Source organism: Xenia sp. Carnegie-2017, unplaced genomic scaffold (genome assembly GCF_021976095.1).
Source record: "Xenia sp. Carnegie-2017 unplaced genomic scaffold, XeniaSp_v1 HiC_scaffold_21, whole genome shotgun sequence".
Classification (NCBI taxonomy): Eukaryota; Metazoa; Cnidaria; class Anthozoa; order Malacalcyonacea; family Xeniidae; genus Xenia; species Xenia sp. Carnegie-2017.
The window spans coordinates 3,710,832-3,723,421 of NW_025813484.1; the positions used below are offsets into that span (position 1 = coordinate 3,710,832).

The 12,590-nt window shown below is 36.7% G+C and overlaps 1 protein-coding gene across 2 annotated transcripts; it reads left to right on the forward strand.

Annotated features, from left to right (window-relative positions):
- The first annotated feature begins 3 nt into the window (after positions 1-3).
- On the forward strand, positions 4-9,999 carry LOC124444833 (protein SFI1 homolog). Of its 2 annotated transcripts, XM_046995499.1 has the most exons (32): positions 4-213; positions 1,078-1,210; positions 1,279-1,350; positions 1,678-1,788; positions 1,869-1,963; positions 2,310-2,427; positions 2,502-2,604; positions 2,674-2,830; positions 2,938-3,099; positions 3,595-3,665; positions 3,733-3,825; positions 4,079-4,176; positions 4,243-4,359; positions 4,429-4,509; positions 4,613-4,694; positions 4,772-4,864; positions 4,940-5,025; positions 5,653-5,728; positions 5,792-5,887; positions 6,019-6,095; positions 6,283-6,385; positions 6,465-6,561; positions 6,640-6,800; positions 6,873-6,947; positions 7,029-7,103; positions 7,210-7,329; positions 7,566-7,622; positions 7,695-7,876; positions 7,947-8,192; positions 8,265-8,582; positions 8,659-8,764; positions 9,007-9,999. In XM_046995499.1, the coding sequence occupies exons 1-32, from the start codon at positions 108-110 to the stop codon at positions 9,100-9,102; spliced, it is 3,663 nt and encodes a 1,220-aa protein (XP_046851455.1). In that variant the 5' UTR covers positions 4-107; the 3' UTR covers positions 9,103-9,999. The 2 variants fall into 2 exon arrangements, with proteins under 2 accessions (XP_046851455.1, XP_046851454.1); XM_046995498.1 differs by having other exon boundaries at positions 7,947-8,582.
- The last annotated feature ends 2,591 nt before the right edge of the window (positions 10,000-12,590 follow it).

Sequence of the window (12,590 nt, forward strand, 5' to 3'; positions counted from 1 at the left end):
GGGGGGAGCTAATTATTTAAGTTTCATGTTAGTCGTGTAATCAAAGTATTGTCCTTTAGAGTAGAAGCCTACCGAGTTTAATCATCGTGATCGAATGATTAAATTTTATGAGCGGTCAAGAAAATAAACGTTATGTTAAAGTCGATGGAAGGGAACAAAGGAAAATTTCACTCCTCAAGAGGTTTTCGCAGAGTCAATCCAATCTTCTTCAAGGTGTGATGACTGACTAGTGACGGATGTTTCATTTCGTTTCCGAGAATTTATTTTTGATTTTGATCGTCTCCAGTTCTTACGAATTTTCTTTTAACTTTCTTGTGTTGTGTATATGTATATGTTGATTATGGCTGCCACAACACTCGTCTATTGACATTTCCCAGAGATTTTTCGTTTACTTTGCACCCATCCCATGCAGTTTTGCAAAAGCACATACCTGAACCGTGAAGCATGTGTTCCACAAGGATTCTGTTATTTTCGATGGTTGAAACAGTCATTCTTCGTGCATGTACTTTTTCAAAGCTATTATAAAAGACCCTCTACAAAAAAAGTAAATTTAAAACACTCGCGAAGGATAAACGTATAATACATATACTAGTACGTACTACATACACATCATGCCTGTATGTGCTGCAAATTATGCCTTATGTTAATCATAGGGACCTTGATTTAACTACTGTTCTGTTATTGACTGATTTCCTCTGTTATTGATTGATAACTCTGATCATATATTGATCAAGCATTTTTTAATTATATTTGGTCATTTGATCTCACATTATAAGCCATTACATACTTGCAACTAGACCAATGTCATTTTGGATGATTTGTTCTCCCCTAGTTCCCTCATATAGTCAAGCTGAACTGTCAACTTTGATTTCCTTGGAAGTTTTTGTGTTTAAGTGATTTATTATGGCTGTGGTAAAGGATCTTAAATTATTTTTTTTGTAACCTCTTTTATCCTTCATATGAGCTGGAAAACCGTGAAATGCACTTTGTTATTTCAAGGAAGAATTGCCAAAATTTATGTTCTTTGGACAGAATATTTCTTTCCTCACTAAAACTCTGAACTTTGTCTAATATTAGCCAAGAAGATAACAGTACAAGACAAACACTTCAAGAATACAAAAGAGTTGAGTGGGAAGTATGGAAAAGCCACACGATTTCCAGCTACAAGAAAAATCACCAGGAAGGAAAGACTTAACAAAATTAGGATAAGGTATTGGTTTTATCATTTTGTTTTGTTTTGTACATTGGAGATGACAGGAAGAATTTCTGCTATGTTAGGCTTCTCCTATTAAAATACATCAGTATATGGCAGCGGAAGACATTTGGCAGGATTTCACCGTCGAAAGCAAGGTAATTTGTTATGTTTACATCCTAAGTAACCAGGCCACCCGCAGGTGCATTAAACTGATTGCAAACTGTGGTTAAAATGCACACTTAAGAAAAGTGTGAAATTTCAAATTCTCCCGTAGCATTTTCAATGTTTGCTGACTAGAATTTTTGAGTAATTAGATTTGAATTAGTAAGATTAAAGAATTAGCACTGCTAGTTTGCAGTATGCACTACAAAGTTAGACTGCACAGTGCTAGCTGCAAATTTTTTTAAACATTTTTTGCAAAACCAAAGTAAATATACAGACAAGAAATTGACTGACAAGTTTGGTTGGCATCTGACATGTAGGAAACATTATCAAGTGAAACTGTTGCAAAGATGTTTTTGTCAATGGGAAGATGTCTGGTGGAGTGGCAAAAATGAATGGAAATTGAATATTCGTGCAGAATACCACAACAGGCATGTGGAAAGGCAGTGAATTAATTGAAATGATGTAAATTGGCAATGAATAATTTTGAGCGCACGCAACAATTTTGTAGGTTTCGTTTATGGTTGAAAACCTGGAGACGTTGGCGTTCGTACATTGCTCTTAAACGAAGAAAGAAAGCAAAGACAATGGTTGCAAAGCAGAAAGGTATTATAAATGAAGTTGCGGTCAAATTTTCGTTTTAAGTTTGCCCCGCTGTGGTTGTAATCTTCCTTACTCCATCTCGCTCGAGTCATGACATCCTCTTCATCAAACCGACGCTCTAGCACTTCTTTTACATTATCTTCTTCCACTTCGTCTTAGGTAGCCCGTGCTTCCTCTTACCCTTCACCTGAAACTCAAACGCTTTCCCAAGAACTTTCCCTTTTCTTCCTACGATGCACATATCCCTATGATCTTTTTCCCCTCGCCTTTCCTTCTGAGCCTTTAAAGCGTAAAAAAGCGTTAACAAAGATTTTAGGACGAACTGGACCGAAATTTTGTTATGCTTTAGCTGACCATTCGCGTGTTGTGATGGCATTAGCAAGTTGGAAACAGTACATAAGAAAGAGAAAAGATAAGAGAGATTGTTACATAGAAAGTCAACAGGATGGAATAATCCTTCTTGAAAGGTAACTGCGGGTTGTAACGATTTACCTTCAATGGGATCTAAATTTAATTTGAATGGTTGCGTTCATTGAAACAGAATGGCATTCAACAAATGGAAAAATCAATTTAATTTGAGACAAGCGTTGTATCGACTGGAGAGGAATGCTCTAGGTTTTTGTGCACGATGCTTGCTTGCCAAGGTAAATAATTTTCACGATTTCGACGTTTGCAATTTACGATAAACAGCCTATGTTAATATTGGAACACAGTCTTGGAGATGCTGGATGCTTCAATATTCAATGATAACCGAGGAAAATTTGAAGACGCAGTTTGCATCGAAATGTTATCACAGACGGTTGACAGCACATACTCTGGAGCACCTGAAATTGTACGTCACACAAAGACGAGAAGAGAAAGCACGTTTTGGTGAGAACGAATTGAAATCCTTGTTACATTATATGTCACTTTTTTGTTGTATTAATTCAGTAAATCTCGTGGATTTTTGAGCTCAGTAGCTAGTTACTACTTTATAGACAGTGGAATTCGGTTTCATCGTTCCCACAAGTTGCGCTTGTACTTCTTGAGGTGGAAAATTACCTGGGAAAGGAATATTGAACTGATGCAATTTAAAGATAAACTGATTACGATGGAGCTGAAAGCGAGAAAACGGCGAACGTTTCTACATTGGAAACATTGTATCCTTCACAATATGGAAGACAATAAGACTGGAGCATAAGAATTTATGTTATATAGCGTTCAAACGCCGCAACTTTGCAATGTTTCGACTTGCAATGCTGCAAATTGTAAAATGACATAGGCGTACTATGCCGGGGCAGAGAGGGCAGCTGTCCGCCCTCCACCTCCTTCCAAGAAAGTTTGAAGATTGAAAAGTAGGACAAATTTTCAACATTATAAAATAAGGCCTAGCTTTCATTATGAGTTTTTGGGGAAAATATTTCCTCCCTCCCTCCCCCAAATGATAACTTTAGTACGCTTATGTACAATGCTACGTTTTTCAATGCTATAGCGTTGAAATTCACCAACTTGAAAAGTCGTAGAATGTCTCAGCTGCTCGTTGAAACGTTGCAATGGTATGACTAAAAATATTACAACGTTAAATTTTACCGTCACATCGTAAGAGTCCAAACCATCACAAGTTGTTTGTCCTTAATTTCAAATCTTCTGCACAGACATTATCCTGTGTTGTAACAAACAGCTAAACATATCAAAATCCTGCAGACACTTTCAAACTCGGCTAAAAGTGAGGAAGTAATAATTGTATAAATTAAATATTATGGGAAAATTTCTTATTTTCGTGATTCCTAAAGAGAACGTGTTTGAAGATTTTGTGCAAGAGAGTTGTCATTCGGAAAAGAAAGAACATCCTTCATGTCTCAGCCATGAAACACAGGAGAAAATATGTAAGTTTAAGAGTTTAAAAGCAGCAACCTCTACGCGATGAGAACCTGAACAATGTAGACCAAATTTTCCTCGCAAGTATTAACAACTTGTTGAAAATTTTTGGGATGAATTTGTTTTCCTGTCATTCCAGAGGAGAAGACTTGCTTCCGTAGAAATTTTCGATTTCGTGAAAATACTGTTCTGTTGTTTGTTCTTGTTCACATGGTGGGCTCTGAACAAAATCCTCAGAAGCATTCATTTTTCATTCAACAGTTACAGAAAGCATTCCTGTTATTGTGGTTAAGACGTTATGAACTTCGAGAAGATTTGCGTCATGTATCTTTGATCAACTTCGTTCAAAACTTCTACAGGTAATTGACGGCGTTCTTTTGAAAAACTTCGACAGATTATTCACGAAAACGTTTTCTATTATACAGGAAAATCGTGTTGCGCAAAATGCTGAAATCTTGGAAATTATATCGTCAGCAAAAACGTGGAGAGCGAAATCTGAAGTTGATTGCTGACGTCAACGCAAGACGTCATCTTCTTCCAAGGTTGAACGAGAAAGCGGATTTGTTTACTTGTAAGAGTGCCTGATGATTTACCAGTAATTTTGTCCTCAGGTATTTTAACCGATGGGAGATTTTTGTTGATAAAATGAAAAAGAGGCACTTCAATGCGGAGAGAGGCGAGGAATTTCGACGGTATTTGCGGCTACTTGCGTATTGCCTTTTCCTGACGTGCTGTTATGAAGTTAAAGTGAATGACGACTTAATAAGTTCTTGCTTTCTTTTCTTCTATCATCAGAGAGTGTCTATTGGCGAAAACATTTTATCGCTGGCTGCAAGAGCATCGGTTACAAATGGACGTGCAAACGCTTCGGCGAATTGTATGAGTTGTGAAAATTTGAGAAGCTGGTAGTGATCGTTATGTGAAGATTTTTTCTAAAACTCGTGTCTACCACAGGCAATCCTTTCTCACATGGAGAGATTAACGAAGAAGTTTTTCCTTGTGTGGTCGACAAGAACAAGAGAAACCTTGCGTGAAAATTCTCTCTTGGTTTGTAAAATCGTTACTTCATGTCTTCACGATCCTTACCAATTAATAACCTTGTAAAATCACGGTATTTTTAAGGAGCAAGCCGACTCCAATTTTACCATACGACTTAAGTCGAAATGTTTCGAAGTCTGGAGGAATTACGTTGAAACTGTTAAACGTTGGTAAGATCACGTGACTAATTGCCTAATCAACAGACCAAGCACGACAAGGTTTTTATATGCACATGAAAAACATGTGACTAGGACGAGATCAAGTCACATGGACTCAAATCTCGTCCAAGTCACATGTTTTTCATGTGCATATAAAAACCGTGTTAGGATTTATATTATGTATAATCTCTGATGATGGCTTTGGAATAAAGCATGACAAGTGGAATTTAATTACCACGACAGTAAAGTAAAAAAAATCGCAGCAACATAACGCCTTTTGCAGTTTTGATCCCCAAACTTGCATATTTAGTAACTTACTGTGTACATGGCAAACAGTTTTTTTGATAGAACGTCCAATTTCTCTGATTGGCTGGTGTCGAGGCAGGATATCTCTCCCCACCCCACACACACACTCGCGCACACTCGCACAGCCGTTGTCCACGTGGACTTCTCTACAGCTCTCTGCAAAGAGTTATTTATTATTTGTTGCAAATGAGAGTTTAACCATATCATAACTAAGATATTAACGCCCGTTGTTCGGTCTTCACGATGAAAATATCAATACTTGGTACTATCGCTTTCACTTCGTTTTCAGTTTTAATAAGTTATTGCTATTGTTTCGACATTGTTTTTTGTTAGTTCACAACGTATGTGCGTGGCTATCCAGCATCAAAATAGGAAAATAACGTTTTTGTGTTGGACAAATTGGAGGACGGTGCGTTCACCATTAAAGATTGCGGTAGGTTTTCCTGCTTCATATATGAATCATCTGCTTTAGTTTGTCGTTAAGAAGAGAGATAAATGGAGACTCTTGATGAGAAGTGATTTTCATTATCGTCGCACAGTTTTGAAGAAAATCCTTGAAATATGGAAGGTGGGTGAAGGCAAACCTTGATAATCTGCGTTCTCATAGTGATTTTTCCCATTGCGGTTCAAAATCATTATAGTTTTACCGCATCATTGTGATATGATTGGATACGCGAGTAGTTGATACATTTCTTGTAGTTGTATTGTAAACATTGGAGAGAGGTGAAGACTTTGGTGGAAGGGAAGAAACAGATTAAAGATGTGAAAACTGTGGGGTAGGAACGTTCTCATAACTTGCCTTTTGGGATTTTGGGGAAGAGATTTTGTGGAATATTTTATGCATGTTCTCTGATTTTATTGCAACCGCTCGCTGTCGATTTCTAAGATGAAAGCTAATTGGGTGATTTGTTGTCTAACTGTTAATAAAATTGACGGTTTTCGGATCTCTTCATTTCAATAAAGACTGCTCTTTGAGCGCTGGAGGGAAAACGCTCGTTATTTCAAACTTGGCAAGGAGAATCATCACATGTCAGTACAACATTGGACGAAAAAATGTTTCGAAAAGGTTTGAGAATAAAATGTCCAAATAAATTGGTCATTTCACAATACCCTTCCTTGACTTCATCCAATATTTTATGTTCAAGATTTTCACGGCTTGGCGTATTTACGCGTTCAAACATTCAAGAAAGAAACTTGAACAATTTAATAAGATTTCCGCCGTACAGAAAAAGCTCGAGAGAGGTAAACGGCGCCCCCTTGTTCCTTAAACAACCGTGGATTTTAGTCTGTACTTTGTGTTACGTCATCTATATATTTTAGGATATCGACATCGCGTGCTCGTTGCGTGGAAACGACAGCACCTATTAAAACTTTCTTCGAAGAAAAAAAGCGAAAAAGCTGAAGAGTATTGGAAACGACGAGTTTTAGAAAGATGTCTAGATGTTTTTAAGAAGAAACGGTTTCAGGCCTATCGTAAACAGGTTATACAGAGCTCTTCTATGATGTTGAGATTCGTTTTCGATTGTGGTAACAATGGGTTTTGCTTGTTTTAGGCGTTACATCAACACTGTATGGTCTTTCATAATGAGAGAATTGTTGCGTCACACTGGAAGTTTTGGCACATCAAAGTATTGATATACTTCATGTTGTGTTAAGCAAAGATCTCGTTATTTCGTATAAATGTATTCCTTGACTCGTGTCATTTCCAGTTTCGTGAACGCGTACAGTTCGTAAAGATGTCTCACATGGCTCTTTGGCTTTGGAGTTTCACTTTACAGCGAAAGGTTTTCACCTTCAATTTGTGAATGTTGTTGTTAACAATTTGCTAATTCGCAGCAAACGACTTGCCCACAGTGTCTTTAAATTTGAATATACCATGAAATATTGTAGACGTTTGTTTCATGGATCATTTACACCAAAGAAAAGAAGAGAAAGAAAGCTGCCGTCAATCAAGCACTTGAAAGACGTCGCGCTTATCTTCACAAAGTCACCGTCATTCAGTGGATTAAGGTGCTTATGTACATACTAGGTATTATAAAGAATAAATTTCCACAAACTCTGATTGGTCAGAACCGGTGTATGTGTCGCCATAGCAACAGGCGTAAATCCAGTCAAAAGTAGTTGGCTGACGTCTTTACACTCCGGCTCGCGTTTTTTCCCCGTGTTTTTCATAGGACCTGCTTTACTCTGAAACCATCACCCAGTAATATGCTCTTGTTAAGGCCGTTTATGTTTTTCGCACCTAGTTTGCCACGTTTTTCATCAGCAAAAGAGAGCAATTTGCCGCATCAAGACACGTTCAGGTATGGAGAATGCTGTTACAAATCGCAACAGATTTTATGACAATGTAAATAATGCTCAAATTCTTTCGTCAGTTTTCCGAAAACATTCAAAGAATTGTTCAGAAATGTGCCATTCATTGGAGAAGAGTTACCATCAAACACCGAGATGAGCGTCCTCGAAGTCTACAATCTTCATCGTACGTTGTTCAAAAACGACCATCAACATCCGTCGTCGGGAACAATTCAACTGCAACTGACCGAATAATAAACTGGAGGTATGCACATGTGTCTTAATGACTGAAACTACCAAAGAAATTCACGATATGCTCTTTCAATATGTTGAAGACAAAGTCAAGGAAGCGAAATGGTTTATTTGAGAAGGGTAAAAAGACTCCCTCCAAGAATTCCTCAATATTTAATAGAAAGTGATAACCTCACAGAATCATCAGAACACGTGATCGGAGAAGAAAGTGAAAGTGTTCCTAGAAACTTTCCATCGAACATCCATCCTATCTCTCAACCTTCGCTTCACGAACCTTCACCACTCAGCTCTACATCCAGTTGCACAGTCGAGTCTTGTCCGAGTCAGCAACCAATTGGTTTAAATACTCGCGCTCCAATTGATTTAAATACTCGCGCTCCAATTGATTTAAATACTCGCGCTCCAATTGGTTTAAATACTCGCGCATCTGGTAGAAATATCTTTGTGCCAATGAAAAACTACAAGACCGTCAGCTCGAAAAAGCCATTACTGCTACCACCATCTTCTTTTATGCCCTATAAAAGTATCGTAAAAGGTCATGAAGAAAGAGACAAGACGTTTCATGACGACCGTCAAGCACAGCGGAATAGTTGCTCAGATGAAAACAACGCCAACTCCTATATCCTGCCGAGTTTTATATCCATGAAGGAGAATCAAGAAACCATCGTCATTTTACGTAATCGGATGTTGACGTATTACACTTTAACGACTCACCTTAGGTATATAATATGAAAATCTCGAATGCTTCGTTTTTACCTTTCAAATCCTTATGACCGTCTTTCATTCATCACTTAGAGAGTCGCAGAACAAACTAACAGCATTACGTCACCGGACGCACTGTGTCGATAACGGCGAGGAACCTGGTGAAGAGAAAGTCCTTGTTAATAAAATAATCAGCGAGGTATGAGTTTCCTTTTACCTCTCCTATAAGCAGTGTGGCAAGATTGGTATTTATTATTACCAGATCTGCTCTGGTGAGCTTAGACAGCCCCACCTGCTTTACATAGTTGCAATATTAAAAACAGGGGGGAGCAAACAGCACGGATCAATGCATTTTTGATGATAAATTATTCATATATGGTCACACTACCTATAAGTAATTAATTTTTTATATTGACATATTGATCAACGTTCGTTGTTTAGTTAACTGAGCAAGTGGATTTCATGATGGACAATTTGAAGAAAGCTTTTCAAATCATTGCAAATGATCTGGACCAATTACTTCAGACAATATCCTAAATGATTACGTCGACGTGCGTTAATTATTTTTAAAAATTCATGAACAGTAAGGAAGACCATCCTAAAATATTCGGAATGTAGATTTCAATCGATTGTAAAGATCAGTATAAAGTAAATTGGAATCTATAAACTGTCTTTTTGAACTTTATTTTACGGTTTTCATTCCAATTTCTTTATCGCTATTTTCTGATTATTTCTTTACACACGCAGTTTTTAAAAATTTTCCAAGTGGATCTAAATTTCAACGCGAGCTCCAAGATCTTTATGCAATATTTTTTGGTTCTGTCGAGTATCACTGATAAACAGCACATCAGACGACTAATTACGAGAGTATTTAAGTTTAAGGACCTTGGAAAATGAAGCGATTTTCTTTTGTACCAAAATATAGGTACATTATGTAAAACCTAATAATTCTACGTCGAACTGAAATACTTGATTGATGAGTGTAATACATTTTATAAGCACTGTAAATAGCTAATAAGATCTCGATGAAATTGCCTGTTAGCTTTGCTCAAAAACTGATATCCGTTAGTAAAATCTTCACATAACAGACACATGAATTCATATACCTGTGTATTCAAAAGATTATCGTGGTAACTGTGATTTTCACAAATATAGAAACTTCAATGATCATTGATCATAAATAAAATAAAAAAATGAACCACTCGCTACAGTCATTCTGATAATTTTATGTTTATATTTACACTTTCACTTAAAATTAAATACAACAACGAGCGCACAGCGCGAGTCATTGATAATATATATCTCTAAAGACTATTTATATAAGAATTTTATATTATATTTACAAACTATTTACAAATATAAATAATTTACTATAATAATATCTGAAAGTATTAATCGCTTGTTTCACTACTGTTGAAACAGGAACAAAATAAACGTCTGAAGAATCCTTTTCTTTTTTTACATTTTTTATCAACAGCAGGATTCCTCCATGGTAAAGTATTTATCTCATCAAGAGACGAAGTAACAGCTACAGGTTTCTTCACTTTGTCAGCACTTTTGCTGCGAGAATTGTTACCCGTGGCCGAGATTTGACCTGTTGTATCATCACCACGTTGATAGACATCAACAACAACCGTTTGGAGATGTTTACCATTAACATCAAATGGGCGATCTTTCATCTCTAAAGATTGAGCTTGTTTGATATGATCATCAACAGCCAGAGTAGCTTGATCATTGGTTTGATTATTAACTATAGACATGGCTGAGTTAACTTCACCAGCAACAGTCAGTTGACTTGGTTCAATTTGCCTGATCTGATCCTCGTCGACTATGGATTTAGGCATCAGCATTAGTGCTGGGTTGTTAACTTCATCTTCGCCATCATTACACTGGACTTCTTGAGTGTCATTCCCAACTATTATTAAAATCTGGCTAATATCGACGTCGTCGTCCTGGTCAGTTTTAACATCATTCCCAGTAGACTTCGGGGAAGTTTCATCATTCACAGTAGACAACTCAGTTATTGTACCATCATCACCAATTGACAAATCAATAATTTCATCTAGAGGTATTAGAACATACGTGAGATTTCATTGTTCGTCGAAATATTTTTAAAGAGTTGTATAATCAGCATGAGATTGTTTCTCATGCCCGTTTCAAACGTCGAACTTTAGATGAGCCGAATGCGTTTAAAACAAAAGATGATGAAGAAGTTCATCTCATTTCATCTCATAGAAGAAAAAAAACGCAAAACAGTCTAAGCACCAACTTCTGAATTACCTTTGTCCAATTGCTCGACATTCTCAGCGTTATTCTCAGTCAAGTCCTTGGAGGCGTTATTCTCAGTGAAGTCCTTGTGCTCCTTTGGCATTTCAAAATCATCTCTATCAATGCTTATACCATTTGCAATTGAAGCGGCTTCAGCTGGAGGTGATGTTTCAATGACTGGGACAGTTATTTTGTTCGATTTGCTGAGTAAAGTTGATTCAATCAGTTCAGCTTCAACTAACGTTTCTTTCACATTATTTTTAATACCGGAATCTTTTGAGCACAGGGCAAGATGCTCAATTTCTAAAACAAAATAAAATGCATTGAAAAATGGAAGACAAAGTACGTACTTGATGGCGAAATGCTTCAATGGTTTCTCGACGAAAAATTTTTTCGATACAAGTTTTCCATTTGGCGAAAAAATTCGCTCATTTTATTGGTAAATAATCGCCTGAAATTTTTGGATTTGTTAAATTTCTCCGAGCACAATGCTAATCGTAATCTTGCATTCAGGGTTCAACTTATTGATTTTTCGTTTGAAAGAAAAAAAACTTTAAAAAATCAAAAACTGTCAGTCAAATATTCAACACTCGATCAAGTGAAATACGAAACTACGATTCTATAATTACAGGTTACCTAGCAACACAAAGCAAAAAACATTAACCAATCATAGGTCATTTGAATAATTGCCGAACTTATTGAAAGATTGTTTACAAGAAATGGTAAAAGCGCATAGAAATTCACTAGATCGTCGCACAAGAACAGAAAACTTATTTCTGCCGCCAATCAGAGGTGATGATCACGTGATCTGCGCAAGTCGTACGCATGGTAACAAATCAATTATCTCGTGCAACACTACCATTATCTCCTAGCAACTGAAAAAATTTTTCGAAAAGTTAAAAAAAAATTTCGGGAAAAATAACACGAGCAAATAAAACTTCGAAAAAAATCGCAAAGTAAAAACTAAGTTTGAAGAGTACCTGCATTTTCGTCGTAAAGTGGTAATCGTTCGAGCAGTTCCACACGACGTTTTGCAAGTGAAACGCATTTTCTTACCGCGGCCACAATTTCGTCAAAATTCTTTGCTGCTTCGTAAACGCAAGTTGCCACAACTTGTTCAACGTTGTCGTTTGAAGTTTTTTCGACAGGAACCATGTTGTTTGACTGAGCAACATCCATTTCAAATTACTTTTGTTCACCGACAAAGGAATTTTCGCTTTTTTGAGTAGTACGAAGTTACGCGCAGAGCAAGTCAATCGCAAATGACGAAAGGCCAATGACATCATATCCCTTTTTATAACAAAGGGAGAACATAGGATTCTGGGCCATTAATTCAAAATACGTCACTATCACAATTGATGTTTCCACTATTGTTTTGTATACTTACTTTTCTCTGTTTGTTAAGCTATAATTTAACAGAATTTGACAAAAAAGTCAGTAGAAGTATTACAGCTGGTTCTGCATGTTTCTCATTTTGCCAATCTGTAACTATCGCCATAAATTCTTTCTTGCTTTGTGTTAAAGTTTGAAGTAAAGTTGCTCGTTTCAGCTTGTGGTTGAGCCAGAAAATAATAATTTGCAAATTCAAGTTGAAATGAATAAATTGTTTAACAAATTTTTGCTTCGAAGCGTTCAAAAACTGAACAATTTGTAATAGACTAAAGTACTATTAAATAAAAGCCATTGAAACCTAGCGAAATCATCGTTTTTGTAACGTTCAAGTCCGAGTTCAATACTTCACGTCCACGTAAGAAGGC